General features: G+C 31.8%; 1 protein-coding gene across 6 annotated transcripts in view; it reads left to right on the plus strand.

The window, feature by feature from the left end:
- Positions 1-19,979, plus strand: part of LOC126878586 (mesoderm induction early response protein 1-like) — a 246,634-nt gene that overhangs the window by 185,570 nt on the left and 41,085 nt on the right. For 5 of the 6 annotated variants that reach the window (XM_050641393.1, XM_050641387.1, XM_050641388.1 and 2 more), the window contains 2 exons: positions 1,128-1,199; positions 11,517-11,709. In XM_050641393.1, coding sequence (XP_050497350.1) covers positions 1,128-1,199; positions 11,517-11,709 — 265 coding nt within the window. The remainder of the gene's footprint in view (positions 1-1,127; positions 1,200-11,516; positions 11,710-19,979) is intronic. The other variant, XM_050641392.1, reaches the window with a different exon arrangement.

The raw sequence follows: 19,979 nt of genomic DNA on the forward strand, positions 1-19,979 counted from the left end.
TTTTTAAGTGGCGCACCTTACGGAAAAATATGAAAAAACTTAGAAATATAGTTTTTAATAAAATAAGTACACAAAATAAAAGAAAATTATACCTTCAGCCATATCCAAAAAAGTAATACGTTGTTTTCAAAAAAAAAAAAAAAAGAAAACGTATTTTGAGGTTATGTACGAACTTAAACAGACATGTTTTGTAAAAGGCCGAAATATGCCTGTGAACTTTTTGAACTGACGTTTTTTAGGGTAAGTGGAGGGGGTGACGGGATAAAATTGAGCTCTTATTTTTTAATGACATAATAAAACACTTAAAAAAATGAAAAAATATTCAGTTATATTGATATCAAAAAATATGATTAACCCCACAAAAACCGCTTGAAATCCTTGAAAACATGTTTTTGGTGAGTTTGCTTTAAATTATCAACAAACAAAACTTGATTTGATGTATTTTGAAGTCTATAAAATGGGGTACATCCCCAAAAATTCCTAAAAACAGTTTTTTCGAAAAAAAATTTGAAAAAATAAAAGTACATATTGTTTTTAATAAAATTTACAAAACAAAAATTAGACCTGCAGCCATCTTAAAAAAAAGTACTACGCTTTTTTCGACAAAAAGCCGTATTACTTTGAGGTTATGTACACTCAACATATGGGTCTATAAAAAATCAGCAAGTTTTGTAAAAGCCTCAACTATACGTGTTAATTTTTTGAAATTCTTAAATGAATTGCATCACACCTAAAAAAAATTATCGAAAAAATGACGTTATTAGCGGTTGGGGTTGGGGGACGGCGGGTTAAAATTGCGCTGCATCTTATTTTTTTAATCACATGGAACGAAAAAAAAAATGAAAACAATGTTGGGAGTGAGGGTATTTTGCCTATCTTAACAGGGCTTTAAGAAAATTTTAAATGGATAGTTGTTTTGACAGAGAGTTTATTTCATGTCTTCGATGTTTATTCTTACTTTGCTTTATGTGATAATATCTTTTAACTCACCCAGATACCCGTATTATTGTTAAATTCACATCCCAAAAATCCTCAATACAGCTAATCACTAACCGTTGTATTTTTAGATTTCGGTGGTAAAATCACATCGCTATCACATAAATAACCGCCATGTTATTTTGTTTCAGCAATGTCCAGGGATCATTACGTTGAGAGATGAAGATGACAATACAACGGAGTGTGTGTATCAACCAGTCAGGGTAATGCAATTACAGAAGAATATCCTCATACTATTTTTTTTTTGTTTTGAAACTTTTGGGCTCGTCTCTTTTTGTTTGTCAGTGATTTATCAACACATGTAACTATCGAAGTGTGTACTGTAATACCTGCTGTTCTGTATGCCCAAAAAGTTCGGTGTTTTGTAATGATATATTGTTTATCAGGGTCATATTGCTCATCCGGAAAAAAGTGACATAACTCAAAAAAATGCGTAATTCCAGTTATCTTGTTAACTTGACTCCAAATCCCCTATACTTTAACCAGAAAAAACTCACATAGATGTTTACTTCTAACTTCGAAAGATGGCGGCAGTATCATTATTCCTTTGGCGGTAAAATGAATACTTTTATTTCGGAACAATGACTCTGTTGAGGTTATGCTCTGACGTTCGATGTGAACGTATCGTTATTTATCATGAACCCGTTGTATTTCGAGAAGTGTCCTAGGTATTTTTCGTTACTTTTAAAAAATGTGACCAATGTTTTAAAAGAAAAGTGACATAACTCAAAATTTTGATCTTTTTTCTTTGTTACATCAGATATCAAAGTTTTTTTGGTTTTGTTTATTACACAATTAGAAACATTCACTTATCCATATTCTTCGTTTTTAATTTATAAATTTTAGCAGTTACCGTTTAAGACATACACTTAAATTACAATATAAAAAAAATCTATTTTTGTCTCCTCCGAAAAAAGTCGTTTTTTTGAGTTAAGACATTTTTCTTCCGGATATGAGTCTGATGGAAACAAAGACAGTCAAAGATTGTTAGAATTTACAAGACCTATGTGACATTGACATTATTATACCACTTGGGACAGCACAAATTTGGAACTGAAATCAGTAGCAATCATTATCTTTAATGTCTGCCGCAGTCACATACGAAAGGGCAGAAAGAAATAACTCCAGAGAGTCCAGAGCATGGCCTATAAACTCAAAAAATAATGTATCATTAAAAAACACTGCCCGTAAAAGCCTATACTCATAGGCCATAACATTCGGTATGAAAATTTTACTCCACGTGCGCTTACTTCGATATACTTTATTCCTTATTCCTTTTGCTGTATCGAAGCATGGACTCTAACTGATGTTATGTGTACTACCAGAAACACCAAGGAGTATTAAGCCAAATGAATAAACGAACAGAAATTATTAACATCACCAAGAAGATAAAACTATAATATTTTGGGGATGTTGCCAGAAAGTAACGATTGCAACTAACAATTGAAGGAAAAGTTGAATCAATTCCCGATCTCTTCATCTTTTATTATATTTTCTTAGCAACATATCGTTTTCTCGTTTTTTTTTGCACCAAATATCTCGAATGGGGATGCCTACCCCTATGATCCCCTAATATACCTACTCATTCTTAATTGTACCCTATTTTGTAACTCAGTTCATTAATTTAAACATTCTCATTTCCGCCATATGCATTCGTTATTCCTCTTTCTTTTTAACTGGCCAACTTTCAGCTTGTCCAGCATAGCTGATCTTATGGCAGTTTTATAGAATTTTCCCTTCAAGCTTCATTGGAGTTTTTCTGTTACACTTTCTCTACCTTTCTTTCCTCTGTGTTTGGCTATTTTATATAACTTTGTTTCTCCTTCCCTGGTATAAAGTTGATTGTATATATTTGTATACGCTTCTGTTTTAGCTTTTGCTACTGCTACCTTTGCTTCCTTGTTGGCGATCGTATAGTTTTGAAGATCTGTGTCCGACCTATTTTCTTGTTGGCCTTTGGACCCCATCTCCTTGATTTCTATATCACAAAAGGGATTACCAATGAGCTAATCGCATCTAGATCTATTCCAGACATGTTCTAGGACCATACCCCATTCAAAACATATCACAAATCAATGTCTCCTACTCTCTGCAACTAAAACACCAATTGGGAAACATTTCAAGAGGTTCTAGGTCTAGGTGAAGCAATAGGCAATAATACTATTAAAAACACCTGCAGATATAATAAAAGTAGACACTGTAGGAAGATAATTAAAGGAAAAAAGATAATAGTTAATTTACCTTATTAATTTTAATTAACTGTAAGAAGTTTTGAGAAAATTCAGATGGGAGAAAGTCTGTAGGACGGCCATGTTAAAGCCAGTATGGAATTACGAAGATTCCAGAACAACCGGTTGTAAATAAGGAGTTAAACAAAAAAATCAGGTAATTTTTCGAGCTTTCTATTTTGAACGATCGGCAGGTAGATATAGTACTAGCTTCGTATATTGATTGTGTTTTGTCGTGTTTTAAATCCGATATTCCAAAAGTTGGAAGTACTTATGAGAAATTGGAAAAATGTATTCACTATAGAGAGTGACGAAAGACATTTGGCATAAGTTGTGACACGATTTCTAGAGATTTTTAAATCCACATACACGTTTTGTCTGGAGGAAAATTATTCCCATCGTCTTAATTACGTCCTTGGAAGTCGTGTTATAATTTATGATTGAAGTTTTTGTGACGCTCTATATGGAAGATATAACTAATAAGGTCGTCTTTTAATTTTTTATTACAATTTGGTATGTGTCTTTCTAAACAAAATCGAGATTGGGAGTTATAGCTCAGGGAAATAAGGATTTTTTCAGGAGAATGAATTATCCAGGTATCCGACAACATTTTTTAATTATTGTAAACCTGTAGGAAGAAAATATACTTGTTTCCTGCCCAGAGTTAGGAGCCGTTTTTTATTTATTAACAATGTAGTGCAAAAAACGTGATTTTTTAGATTTCTTGCACTCTATTAAAAAGCTAAATAGTTGACATAAAATTACAAAATTTGATTTTTTAGAACATTGAAAAAGCTTCAAAATGCCGATTTTTGAAAGTTAAATAGTCAATTTGTTGCATCGCATACTGCAAAATAAGTGAAAATCGTTATTTGTTAATAATTTTTATTAAAACTAATGTAGAACTTTGGTGTTTTACCCAAAGTTGTGTATTGGGGTAGTTAACAAACCCTCAAAATTTAAGACCGATCCATTAAATAGTTTAAAAGTTATTATATTTGTTTATCCCAGAGATCTTTTTTTGCAATAACATGACATATAAAGATAGGGCAATTCTGCGGGTGCTGAGTGAAAGTAGAAGACTTATACTCATCATCATTCTCTTTGCCTCATCCCTATGCGGGGTCGGCGTCCCTAATTGCATTTTTCTACACAATTCTATCTTGGGTCATATCAATGTTAATCCCCTTTACCAACATGTCCTGCCGTATCGTCTCCACCCAGGTCTTCTTTGGTCTTCCTCTCCTACTTCTTCCAGGAATCTGCACTTCAGCTATTCTTCGTATTGGGTGATTGACGTCTCGACGTTGAACATGACCAAACCATCTTAACCTATGCATAACCTAGACTTCCCCTAATATACTCATTTCTAATTTTATCCTTCTTTGTCACTCCACTCATCCATCTAAGCATTCTCATTTCCGCCACATGCATTCGTTGTTCCTCTTTCTTTTGCACTGCCCAACATTTAGTTCCGTACATCATAGCCGGTCTTATGGCTGTTTTATAGAATTTTCCCTTCAGCTTCATTGGAATTTTTCTGTCACACAACACACCACTCGCTTCTTTCCACTTCATTACTCTGTAATACCGATCCTACATACTTAAAACTATTGCTTTTCACAATCATTTCACCATCCAAAGATACCATTTTATTTGTAGTAACTCCATCTTTAAATGAACATTCCAAATACTCTGTTTTTGTCCTACTAAGTTTTAAACCTTTTTCCTCCAGAGCTTGTTTCCACTGTTCCAGTTTTTGTTCTCTCTGTTCAAGTCTCTCTCACTATTTTCTATTAACACTACATCATCAGTACACATTAGGCAATATGGAATGCTACCTTGTAGTTTCGCTGTTATCTGGTCCAAAACTAATGAGAATAAATAAGGACTAAGCACAGAGCCTTTGTGCAATCCTACTTTCACCTGAAATTTATCAGTCTCTCCCACACCTCTGTCCTAACACTAGTTACTCCCTCATACATACCTCTCACAATCTTTACATGTTCGCCAGGGACTCCTTTCTTATTGAGTGCCCACCACAGAATCTCTCGAGGAACTCTATCATAAATATGCTTTCTCAAGATCAATGAATACCATATGAGCGTTGGTCTCTTTATTCTTGTATTTTTCCATCAGTTGCCTTACAATGAAAATTGCATCTGTTGTTGATCTGCATAAAGCGACTTATACTATCAATATAATATGTTAAAAAAGGATAAACAATTACTTATTATAGTGAAAAATCCTAATGCCAAATTTTTAAAATTTGTAGTTTATAAACATTTAGAATAACTTAAAAATATTGTCAATAGAAACAATATTTTTACATATTCTTAAAGCTGGCATTTTAACACGAATTTTAGAACAATACAATTTGGCCTAGATCAATTTGGACCAAAGTTACCAATGTTTTTTTTTAATTTACAACTAATTTGTTGATAATATCTAGTTAAGGAACCTAATTAATGCCATTTTAAAGAATGGAATCTGTATTTTTTGTTAAAAAATTTGCACAAACATTGTACTTTGACAGGACTCTCTACCGATTTTCAAAAATGTTGTTCAATTGGTGAATAGAGTGAACCTACAATCCACTGAGTTCAAATACCGAACTAGCAATCATTTCAAACTACTCAAATTTTCTATATCTCCAGATTTACTCAATGGATTTTGATCCTTCTGTTTTTAATTTGTAATTTTTACGTACATTACAAATAATATGCAATTTTTTTATAAATTTATTAATTAGTAAACAGTATAATTGGTTTAAACAATTTTTGAATCATACAAAAACCCAAAGAAGTACACTTTAATAAACAAATTATTTTTAAAAAATATATTTTTAATAAAAAAATGTTAATAAAAATTTATTTATTAAAGTGTACTTTAACGTTTTCAATGATAATAATGATAATATTATGATTAAAAACATAGGTTTTTTGAAAAAAAAATATTTTTTCAAAAATTGTTTAAACAAATTAGACTGTTTATTAATTAATAAATGTCTAGACAAATTGCATATTTGTAATGTACACAAAAAGCATAGGTACCTACCTACAGATTAAAAAAAAATCAAAATCCATTGACTTGATCCCGAGATATAGAAAATAATAGTCACCATTTGAACTACATTTTTGAAAATATGTATAGAATATACCAGTTTTTCGAATATGTAATAAGATTTTTTCTGCGGATAATATTTTTAAAGTTATTCTAAATTTTTATAAACTACAAAATTTCAAAAATTTGGCATTCGGATTTTTGACTATAATAAATAATTTTTTTTATCTTCTTTTAATACATATTATCTTGATAGTAACACTCTTCTAGTTTCATTTGACATAGGTACGCAGAACTGCCCTATGATCCTTATTTTCTGTCTTATGTTATTGCAAAACCAAGGTCTCTGGGATAAACAAATAGAAGAACTTTTAACCTAATTAATGGATGGGTCTCAAATTTTGAGGGTTTGTTAAGTACCCCAATACCCAACTTTGGGTGAAACACTAAAGTTCTACGGTAGTTTTTGTTAACAACTAACGATTTTCACCTATTTTTCCGTTTGCAAAGTATCAAATTGACTTTTTAACTTTCAAAAATCAGCATTTTCAAGTTTTATTAATGTTCTGAATAATCAAATTCTGCAATTTTATATCAACTATTTAGGTTTTTAATGAGGTGCAAAAAATTGAAAAAATCGCGTTTTTTGCACTAAATCATTAAAAAACGACTCCGAACTTTCGGCAGGAGACAAGTTTGGTATTCTTCCTATAGGTCTATAATAACTAAAAAAGTTATACCTGGACAATTCAGTGTTCCGATGGTCTATTTTTGCTTATTTCCCTGGAGTAGTTTTTACAGTGAGCGAAGATTAAACACACTTCAGCAGCGCAATAATGCTCAATAGTAAGTGCATTATAAACAAGTAAGTACAACAAAAACACATTATCTCGAATACCCTAACTTTCCGGTATTATGAGGCATTAGAATCAACGTTTGACAATTGCTTATATGTTTTATGAACAGATCTATTACAAATCCAACCAACATAAGAAAATCGCTTATTTGATTTACCTTTGAGGAAACTTTAGCAAACAATGACAATTTAGATGTACCAGGTAATACCTGCAAACGAAGCTGGTAGTTTTGCTAAGAATCTATCAGTGAACTTGACACCCTGGCGGAACATAATGAAGTAAAACTCATTTGGGTGCCTGGGCATCAAGGGATCGCTAGCAGTGAGAAAGCTGACAAACTTGCTAGACTAGGATCAGCAACAAGATACTTCGGTCCAGAACCGGCACTGGGAGTGCACAAAAGCACAATCAGAAACCGATTAAGAGGCTGGTCACGAAGACAACACAAAGAATACTGGGAAAAAATTTCCACGCAAAAACATGCGAAGAGATTTATACCTCAGACATGCGCAAAAAAAGCTGAAAACTCATCAAAATGAACAAGAATCAGCTCAAAATCGCTACAGGTTTCCTAACTGGACACTTTCCAATAAAAGGATACCTACACACGATATGACTATACAGGGTGTTTGGTAAAGAATGGGCCATAGCTTAACCTCAGATTCCTGAGCTTAAAATAGGTCAATTTAAGCTTACTTACATTAGTACGAAAGTTGATAATAAACGAAATACAGGGTGTCAAAGTTAAACTTTTATTTTATTTATTCTTGAATATTTCTTGGCAGACACGGGAAAACAACACGAAATTTGGTAGGCGGGGGATTTTTGGGACGAGAAATCTAAATTCGCCACCAAAAATGATGTATTACCCAGAGAGCCCCACTTACGTCTTTCTTTTTTTTATTCCCCACTCTACATACTTTTTGAATCAAAACTTTTATTTTCTTAATATTTTTACTTAAAAAAGGTATACTACATTCATCTCGCTACACTCAGTTGTTTTCGAGATAAACGCAATTTAAATCTGCGATGCAACATAATTTTTTCCATAATATCATTGTAATTAGACCCGAAAAATAAACTTGAAACCATTATAATTGTACAAGTTCTCATATTTATGTTATTGCATCGCAAAAATTTCATTTGAAGAATTTTTGGATATTATTATGGTTTTAAGTTTATTTTTCGGGTGTAACTACAATGATAGTATGCAAAAAATTATGTTGCATAGCAGATTTAAAATGCGTTTATCTCGAAAACAGTTGAGTTTAGCGAGATGAATGTAGTATACCTTTTATAAGTAAAAATATTAAGAGAATAAAAGTTTTGATTCAAAAAGTATGTAGAGAGGGGGATAAAGAAATTGAACGTAATATATAATTTTTGGTGGCGAATTTAAATTTCTGGTCCCAAAAAGCCCCCGCCTACCAAATTTCGTGTTGATATCCCATGTCTGCCAAGAAATATTCAAGAATAAATAAAATAAAAGTTTAACTTTGACACCCTGTATTTCGGTTAATATCAAATTTAGTAATAAGGTAAGTTAGCTTAAATCGACCTATTTTAAGCTCGGGAATCTAAAATTAAGCTATGGCCTATTCTTTACCAAACATCCTGTATAATGGAGATCTCCTGTGCGATTGCAGGGCCTGAACCGCAAGAGACAAGCAATATATGGAAACTGCAGACCAAGTCCGAAAGTATATGGCACCAACCCAACGGACCTTTACAGGCTAGTGAAGGGCACTACTATATTGGATTGGGTGTCATGAGAACAAATGGAAGAAAGCACAATTGGCCAATTGGCTTCCAGAAGGAAAAAAATAAATTTAATGAAAAATTTTTCTTGGTAAAAGGTATATTTATTTAAAACCCCTAAAAGGGCCACAAATATCACAACAAAACGTTTTCGCTCTCTAAAAAGGGCATCATCTGTGTTACAAGCCTAACATGCTGAGCCACCCAAAAATAAAAAGGTTAAATCCCTTTAAAAGTTGACTAAACGTCTTACATAATTACTTAAATTATGGAATAATTAAAAATGGATAAAAGGATGGATATAATCCCTATGGACAAGGCTTTGGATTCTATAAATTTATTTATTTATGTAAGATATTTAGTCAACTTTTAAAGGGTTCTAACCTTTGTATTTTTGGGTGGCTCAGCATGTTGGACTTGTAACACTGATGATGGTCTTTTTAGAAAGCGAAAACGTTATGTTGTGATATTTGTGGCCCTTTTACGGCTTTTTAAATTAAAATACCTTTTACCAAGAAAAAGTTTTCATTCAATTTACTTGTAATTTATTGTATACAGCCAGCGACAGGAAATTCCTTGGGGATATGAAAAAGAAATCAGCCAGCTACATTTGTAAGAAACAAATCTGTTCCCCGAGTCATAATCCTTTATGGACTAGAAAAATTATAGATTAAATTAGCGTTAAGTTAAACCTATTCAAGGTTGGAATGAATGAACATGAATGTTGGAATGAACCAATGAATGAACATTACACTAGAATTGTACAGTAGTGATGTTATCGATATAATTTATGCTCATTTAATTAAAATTAATGTATAATATAAACATAAGTACTACATCTCAGAAGAAACTAATTAACCGTAGAAAAAGGTTGAATATGGTAAGAAATAATGACTACATCGAATTAAAGAAAAGCATACACGCATGTACAAATTTACTTATGACAATAAACCTACAATGCTACACAAATTTGCTTCTGCTTAATGCTTTGGAAATTTGCCTTTTTCAACAATTTGCACTTTTGCACGGAGGGTTATATCATAAGGAGGTGGACATATTATATATATACAGGGTGAGGTTTTAGGGCTCCATTGGGCGATAATTCCATGTGGAACAGAACATCCAAAAAAGTTTTTTAGAAAAAATTAGCCAATGATTAACTACGTGACGTACAATATTTTAAATAGGACATCCTGTATATTTTCTGATATTTAAATTCCTTTTACAATCTCTGTTCTTACAATATGAAATTTTACATTACCATACAGGATATCTAACGAGTTATGACCATTTTTATTTCGAAATCACTATGAAATAAACACACTGTATACATGGTGTTTTTTAAATAGGTATGACAAACTTTAAGGGGTAATTCTACATGAAAAAATAATAACAGTGTGCTTTATAAAACATATGTCCGCGAATGCATCGTTTCCAAGATGCAGGGTGTGAAATTTTTCTTACCAACTGACTATTTATTTATTGCTATAAAACCGGTTGATATATGCAAGCAAAATTTGGTGGATTTTAAGAGGTAGTTATTGCGCATTTTTTGACGTAAAATTAAGAATTTTATATTTTTAAAGAAAAAAGAATAGTACGCCACTGCGATATTTCAAATTAAAAATCATTTTTGAATTCCTCGTTTAATTTGTGACAAAAATCTATCTTTCCTTTTATTATACGATGCACCGTTTTCATACAAAAAATAAAACATGTCAACACTTACAAAGTATTCGAAATAAGTTTCTATACATTCGTATAGAAACTTATGTCGAATACTTTGTAAGCGTTAAGATGTTTTAGATTTTTTATCACAAATTGAACGAGGAATTCAAAAATAATTTTTAATTTGAAATATCCCAGTGACGTACTATTTTTTCTTTAAAAAAAATTCAGACCATTACCCGTATGCGCGCCAATGGTGAATATAAAATTCTTAATCGTATGTCAAAAGATGTACAATAACACCCCGTATCTAAAAAACGAAGCATTTGCGGACATACGTTTATAGAACAAACTGTCATTATTTTTTCATGTAGTTTTCACTTAAAGTCATAGTTATTTAGAAACACCCTGCATAAAGTGAATACCTATCGATATACAGTGTGTTTATTTCATAGCAATTTCGAAATAAAACTGGTCATAGCTCGTTAAATACCCTACCTTATGAGGGGAATCTAAATATGAGAAAATATACAGGGTGTTCTATTTAACACATTCTACAAGCCTGGAGAATATCAATACCTACATTTTTTTTAAATAACTTTTTGGGGACACCGTACCATAATGGAATTATCAACCAATATCAAAAAAGCTATTTCATTTTCACTATTTCCAATTTCTCATCATATGAATTTATTTCAACGAAAAATCAAAATTTTATATATTTTTATAATTTGGCTGTATCAGATAATTTTTTTGTAATGGAATTCATATCAATTAGTATATAGTGGTTATGGTTTATAGTTAGTGACGTGGACAAATGTAGAGTAGTTGATCCAGCTTTGGTGAAGTGAATAGCATTTAACACTGTAAGAAACCATTTTGACTACTGTACACTTTGTCCTATTAAATTTTAACTGATCATTTGATTTATTTATGCGTTTTATAGACCATCATGGTAGGTAGTGATTACCAGGCCCAAATACCAGAAGGACTTTCTCACTATGATGATGCTCTTCCATATGAGAACGATGATAAGCTCCTTTGGGACCCCAATGATACTCATTTGGAGGGTATCGATGTATCCGATTTTCTGCGCAAGGTGTCTTCTATTAGAACGTCTAAAACAGGTCTACCTCAAGGTAAGAAAACTATTAGTACATTCTTTCTTTAAAAATTCAAGAGGAAAACAAAATTCCTGTAGCTGGCTGTATACCAACCAACCATAAATCACAAAAAATACAGGATCCTTTGAAAATGTATATTTAAAAGACCCCAATAAGGGTTACATCACAAAATAAAACGTTTTAGGATTAACAAGTAATCCATCGTCAATGTTAAGCCCTAAAATGATAAGTATAACCTAATTAACCCTTTAACGGGCAAAACTATTGTTTTTGTAAAACTATACTTTTGAATAGTAAAAGTAGTTCATTATGCATAATTAGTAAGACAAAAAATGTTTAAAAAACATTTTTTTCTGTACCAGAAGGGCTGAAGAGGGTGGTAGATATAGCCTACCAGTGTGCATTTTGACAAACAACTAATACTTAGTAGGCAATGGTATATATAGCGACCGGTAAAAACAATTACAAAAATTTATAAAAAAATAATTTATTTTGAAAATATAAAAAAAAACTAAATACAAGAATATTTTAAATTTATTATCTAAGAACTTTCTATCTACTATGGTAGGGTGCAAAGCAGTCATTGCATAGAGCAACGTTAAAAACTTGACAAATCAAATTGCTGCGCGTTTGTTTCTTTTTAGATGAAGCACAAAGGGCACAGCGCCTATAAGTTCCTTTGGTGGGTAAGTGTGAACTAACATTCAAAGTTGAGTTTGATGGAGGTCCAAACTTTTTTCTGAAAATAAAAGTGCTAATCAAATTATCAGCTAGTTCAATGTAATGTTAGGAACTGTAATGCAGTCATAGGCTTAGCACTTGAGTTTTTTTTTTAGAGTCTCATATAAAATATAGCTGTTTACTACTGCTGCGTCTAAAAGGTAGTGAAATATTTTTACCCACCAACGTCTTGATTTCCATGCGATGGAGTAGTTAGCATGATATTGATATATCAAATAGATCTACTCCACCTATGTATTTGTTATAATCCGCTATTGCCTGAGGACATGGTACATAATCTCTATTTCCGGTTTTGTTTGTTCTCAAAACCTGAGTTTTTTGTTAAAAAATATGTAGATTGCTGACAACACTAACACATTTTACGCCTCAATCTTTCCACTTTTAAACAGATATTTCCCCAGAACTAACTTTATCTGACTGATTTTGGGAAAGCTCTTTATCAACACTTAATATTCGTTTTGGAAAATATTTTCTTGTTTGCCTTACAGTGACACAAGCAAAAGTTTTCTTTTCCAGTAGTTTCTGCATCAGTAGTCCACACAAAAAATTGAATTGAAGGAACAGGAGCTTGTTCCGCATTCTCATCTTTATCGGGAGGAGTTAGGGAATTTGTTGCTTGAGGTAATGTTAATAGTTGTTCATCCTCGTCGTCTTCATCAGATAAATTGTTTTTAGGAAATAACCTAGCCAACTTTGTTTGAAACCAAATCCGTCATCTGGATCAAAATCAGGATCTTGATCCGAATCACCAAAATCTTCGTTCCCTCTAGAATTATTTTTGTCTTTCTTGTAAGAGTACATTGGCGCACCCTTTTTAAGAGCTGTATTGAAGTACTGGAACATGTCGGCTGGCTGTCGATACTAGTAGTCGAGGATTGTGACGGAGTTCTGGAAATTGAGCTTGTCTCACATGTCGGCTGGCTGTCGATACTAGTAGTCGAGGATTGTGACGAAGTTCTGGAAATTGAGCTTGTCTCAGGAAAATTGTCATCGCCATCCTCATCGCCATCAAATTCGGAAATACAATACTCTTCATCACTTAGATGGTCTACTATATACTTTAATTCAGCTTCTGTAAGCGGTCAATTTCTAGACATCTAAAAAAACATAGGAATAATGTATTGGAAAAATCTAACCAAACCTAAATAATGTACTAGAAAAATAATTGTAATGACAAATAGGTCTAATAAATAATTTAAAGTCTTATAGAACCTTGTCTAGCAAATAAATACTAAACTTTGCTTTAATGCATCCGTAAAAAATTTAGTATTGTGCGTAAAGTGAATAATCGAGATTGTGATATGTGAAAAAATAACCTCTTATTTGGTTCAATCCTCAAAATGATTAAAAATATTTTCCTATTAACAAGATTTTTATAGAAATTTGTTGCCACGATATTGTTTAATAGCTGGCATAAGTTTCAAAACTAAAAAATAAAAACAATGAATTGTGGGGTTACAATTCCCATAAAACATATTTATTCTTGCAATATCTATTCCAGTGCTTTTAAAGAATTATCTGCTAGTTAAAAATAATAAAAAAGTACACTTGACACTTACCTTCAATTTTTGTCCAAGTAGTTTATTCCAAATGACACTTGTGCAAAAAACAAAAATAAAATTAAACGATTTTTTACATAGACTGTTGCAGAAAGGCGCGCTGGCAGCTTATCATACCAGTTTTGTGAAAAGCACGTCGTTACCACGCCGCATACAGGTTTTCGGTATTCACACCTAGCAGCAAGCATTCAGTGTATCGACTGCGCCTATAAGGATTGTTTTCACTGCCACTTTGATGACAAAATAAGCCGTAATAGCTTATGGTATATATAGCTACCAGAGAGCGTTAAAGGGCCGTAAAAGACCATGTTGTAAAAGTTGACTAAGGTTAAGGATTGACAGAGGCCATACTTACAATAGCATGCATGCGTGAGCCACCAAAAAGTAATGGGTAAAGTAATGGTTAAACCCTTTTTTCAGGACAATCAAAAATTTGGCGAAACACCGTAAAACCCCCCAAATAACATGTTTTTTTTTTCAAGATTTTTAACGGTTTTTTTCGAGTTTTTGGGTGGTTAATCGTATTTTTTGAGATCGATACAACCTAAATTAATGCGTCTCCAATTCATATTCAAAACATATATGAGAAAGAAAGTTTTCAGGTTTCAAAGAAGCTAATAAAGCGTCGTTTATGCGAAGAACCAGGTTCTCAAGGGTTACTCGGGGTTTTTTACTGAATTTACCCAACTTGTTTTACCTTTCTACATCATTAAACAGCATGTTTTCAAAAAAAAATTATAAAATAACATGAGACGATGTATGTATTTCCCTTATTCAGAGAAGCTAGAAATTTTTTGAAACGTCAGAAAAACCCAGTTTTCTAATATTTTTCGCTGTTCTTGCTGGATTTTTCAATTTTTTGCCGTTATGCATAGGGTTACCATATATCCGGATTTCGTCCGGGTAGTCCGGATTTGAAAGACATGTCCGGATTGGCGTCCGGATATGAGAAAAGTCCAGATTTTTTTCTTTACTAAAAAAATATTTAAAAAACATACTTAACAAATTACTCGAATATCTCAAAGATGCAAATTTTATTCCGGTTGCAATTGATAGTTCAAACAGAAACGAAATCAAACTGACTCCGGTATGTGTTCGTTGTTTTAAGCAAAATGATGGTGTCAACGTGAAACTTTAATTTTTTGATGAACTTCCGGGTGAAACATCTGATCCTTTGGTAGAACATGTTTTAAAATGTATTAAAAAGTACTCTATTGATTCAAAAGTAGTTTGCCTTTGTGCTGTTAATACTAATACTAACTTTGGGGGTGTCAAGAGGCAAGGGCAAGGATATGGTAACCCTAGTTATGCAGCATATGACGCGTTTCAAAGTATTGTTATGCTCTACCTTTTCTATTTATGTTGATTAATTAGCAAATTCTTAATTTTATTGATTATCCAATTATTTTATTTATTGCCTATGTAAAGACATAACTAAATTCCAATTAAATTTTCCAATCAATTTTATTATCAGGGCTAATTTTGTATTTGATACAATACCTGCAATCTGTGGCTTCTAGTATTTCTAGTTGCTTACTTCTTCCAGGGTAGAAACAGGGAAATTGACAACACTCAAATTTATATAAATGTAATCTATTGTTTTTATTAAATGCCGTGTACATATGATTCAAAATATTAAAATTTAACTTTGTTCAACAATCTCTAACTTAATAAATTAAAACTCTAACTCTGATATCTCCTTGTTTTGACAAAATTATTTATTTAATTAATTTATTATTTACTCATACTAAATTGAAGGAATTTTACTTTTCTTCTTTTGAATTGATTTCTCAAATTTGAAATGACTAACTGCGTTACAAAAAAATTGTTCAATAAACAAATAAACAAATATGGTCTTGATATAAATAACTTTTCTCCATTCAGACAAATTATTTGACTAACCTTTTATTCTTCACTCCCTCGTTTTCTGGATTGCGCTGTCCTTGATTCTCTCAACACGTACTCTCTGGTTGTTGCGAAAATGTCCACCTCGTCAAAACTGCTTCCACGAAAAACACACAGGACTTGCTCGAATATCTTGTGTACAAACGGATAATAATCAGCTACTCGTTCTAGACAAAACAAAGGAATCTCCCTCGGACCAGGAAAATTAGCTCTTCAACCGGTCGACGATTTGGTTTCAACTTGATTCTGCTCGCAAAGGCTGATCACACCAACTCCACACTGATTCTACACTTTTAAAAAACTCGGCTGCCTTCTCTCGATGTTCATTACACACTGACTTTCTTTTTCTCTCAAATCCATACTCTCACATCCATTATCCCTTCTCCCGATATTTTTCGTCCACTAAACAACAACCTCTCTCAAACCATTTATTTCTTAAACCCAATATTCTTCCACATAACTTTTTCCAATTTGTCAAATTTCAAGGAAAATCATAATTAGTTATTTTCTACTCTCTACTTTTACAACTAAAATAATACAGTTTGTATACCACATTAAAATACCTTCCCGGAATGATCTGAAAAACGTTATTGTCCCGTCAACGCTCTCTCCACTTTCTAATCACCGAAATGTTTTGTTAATGTCCCGTCCATTTCGTCGAATAATTATCACTAATCGTTTCAATTTTTCCGAAGCACTTGTTTACTAGTAAAATTAAATTCTAAACAAATTTGGCCATATACAGGGTGATGAAAAACTATCATTTCATAGTCGTTGATATAAATTTAATTTTTTTGAATTTCCTTAAAAAAACAATTCCACAACAGTATGTTCTTGAAAAATATAAAATAATGTATTTTCCAGCCGTAAATAATAATAACCTTATTGTATGCAAAAAACACCGTTTTTCAAATGTTTTTGGAAGTTTTTACTGGATTTTTCCATCTTTTATCACCTTTATACACAATAATAAGAGGTTTTGTTTGAATAATAGTATTTACAATGATACGTAAACAAAGATTTAAAACATAACCTCAAATAACAATAAATATGTGATTTATCTTATTCACTATGTATAAACCCATATTTAAAACCTGAAAATACTTATCGTCGCCTTAAAGTGTCAACCTGCTAAGTCCACATTTTAGGCAAAATGAGTTTTTAATATCTTCATAATAGTATTAATTTAGTCTATCGATTAGTTAAACAGTCAGGTTAAATTTTTTATCTAAAACCTAAAATATTGTATGATTTGTATACCAGCTAACTCCGATTGCTTTGATTTTCCCGCGTAAACACAGCTAAGTCCTTGACAGCCATGCATTAATATAGTAAAACTTGACCTGACAAGTACACACTGCGAAATCGTTTTTTGCCTCTCCTGTAAAATTGAGTAAAACGGAGTTAGCAGGTTAACTCTTTAAATATACAGGGTGTCCAGAAACTCTACCGACAAACGAAGACAGGAGATTCCTCAGATAATTTTAAGACAATTTAACCCAATTCACCTAGTCCGAAAATGCTTCTTAAGGGAGCTAGAGCTCTTCGAAGATGGCGTCATGAAATTAGTTTTTCTGAAATACCTCCAAAACGGTTCTATTTAGAAAAACGAAAATTGGTATGCATATTTACTTTTCAGAGATGAATCGATTCCATCCATTGCAAATTTCTAGTACCGGTCATAGGCGTCCGTTTTGGGTATGAATTTTTGACACCGGATTATTAAATTGTTAGGTATTCTAGTACTAAAAGGTACTCTTGCTTGAAGTCGGTAGAACACACCGTTTTCTAGAAAAATCGATTTGAAAGTGTTTTTCGTTTTTGGAATTTGAAAAAAAATTGAAAGAACTTTTCAACAAAAAACGAAGTATTTTACCAACATAAAGTAAGAGTAACTTTTAGTACTCGAATACCTCATAATTTAATAATCTAGTGTCAAAAATGCTCAAAAATTCAAGACAAAAAAGTTATGCTATAAAATAACTGTTGACCTACCCAAAACGGACGCCTATGACCATTACTAGAAATTCGCAATTAATGAAATCGATTTATCTCTGGAATATAAATAAATGTACCAGTTTTCGTCTTTCTAAACAGTTTTTTTTTGAAATTTTTTTATAATTCAAAAAGCGAAAAATTGTTAAATCCATTTTTCTGGAAAACGGTGTGTCCTACCGATTTAAAACAAGAGTACCTTTTAGTACTAGAATACTTCACAATTTAATAATCCAGTGTCAGAAATGCATAAAAGTTAAAGATAAGAAAGTTATGCGATAAAATAACCGTTGCCCTACCCAAAACGGACACCTATGATCGGTACTAGAAATTTGCAATGGATGGATTAGATTTATATCTTGAAAATAAATACGCATACCAATTTTTGTTTTTCTAAATAGAAGCGTTCTGGAGGTATTTAAGAAAATCTAATTACAAGACGTCATCTTCAAAGAGCTCTAGCTCCCTTAGGAAGCATTTTCGGACTAAGTGAATTGGGTTAAATTATCTTAAAATTATCTGAAGAATCTCCTGTCTTCGTTTGTCGGTAGAGTTTTTGGACACCCTGTATATGTTAACACTTATAAATTTTATTTTAATGCTACAAAGAGGGAAACTAAATATTTTACTAAATCATTTTGATGGTAGTATTTATACCCATGCAATAATTAAAAAAAAATCCTCATGTTTTGTAGTCACATTATTTGAGACGCGCTTAAAGGTGATAAAAGATGAAAAAATCGAGTACATTCCCCAAAAACACATATAAAAACCATGTTTGTTTTTTTAGGGGTGCAAAGTTGTTTTGCCCAACTTTTGAATGTTCTAAATGACTTTTATCGCCAACCGTCACTAAATTCATTCATTATTGTACTCATTTGACGCCATTTGCGGCAGTAAAGTAACACTTTATTGTACCGAAAGAAGAATTTTACTTTACCTGCCGCGATTAATCAAATTAACTGAGATTGAATGTAAGCGGTCGATGGCAGTAATCGATTATTTATTTGAGTGAACTTAAAATTTATTTACTTTAATTATTAAAAATATTGTACAAAATTTACGGTATTATTAATTAAATTTATGTCAGAAAGTGAAATTCTGTAGTATTTTGCAATTATATTCATAAAACATAAATCGAAACTTTACAGATTTAGTTATTAGGTACTTATTCAATATTGATAACAACTATCGATTAAACATCGAAATCGGCCATCATGCAAAAGCATTCTGTCATCGTCATTACTGTCATACGAAATTTTTATTTCGTCTAAAATTAATAAAATTCTTAAATTTTTTAAGTTTTGAATTAATGCAAATATATTATGAAATTGTGTTTTTGTTAATTTGATTATATAGGACGGTGACAGATATTAATGATAATTTGTTAACAAATATATTTATTTAGATTTTCTACTATTCATCAAGGGAAAAGCAACTGCGCTGCAGAAGGATACACTTCATAAACAATAACGTAACTATTAACGGTATTTTTAATTTTGGGTATTTTATTTTAATTGTTAAACTTGGTTTAATATTTAAATAAAAATACGATTAAACTGTTTAAAATATATTTATTTCGTTGAAATTATAATAATAGAAGTATAACGCCTTACGTACGTACCAAGTACACCCACTCTTTTTTCATTAGGATGTAATTAAGTAAGTGTTAATAAGTAAAATTTAATAAAAAATTTTGGTCTTGGTAAAAGGTATATTATTTTAAAAAGCCCTATAGGGCTACAAACAGAACGTTTTCGCTCTAAAAAGAGCATCATCAGTGTTGCCTAAAATAAGTATAACCATATTAATTATCAAAATGTTAAACTTAAAATGATGACCAAGGTAGAAGCAAAGTTTGGTTATACTTACAAGAGCATGGTGAGCCAACCAAAAAATACGAAGGTCAAAGCCTTTCAAAAATGGACTAAAAGTCACATCAAAATGCTAACATAGCAAATTCCAAAGGATGGATATAATCCCTAAGGATACGGCCCTAGGATAACATATGACTCCCACACGTTGTAAGTGGGTCAAAGGTAACAAATTAGGTCATTATGTTACAAGAGCTGACAGGCAACTAAG

Source organism: Diabrotica virgifera, chromosome 10 (genome assembly GCF_917563875.1).
Source record: "Diabrotica virgifera virgifera chromosome 10, PGI_DIABVI_V3a".
Classification (NCBI taxonomy): Eukaryota; Metazoa; Arthropoda; class Insecta; order Coleoptera; family Chrysomelidae; genus Diabrotica; species Diabrotica virgifera.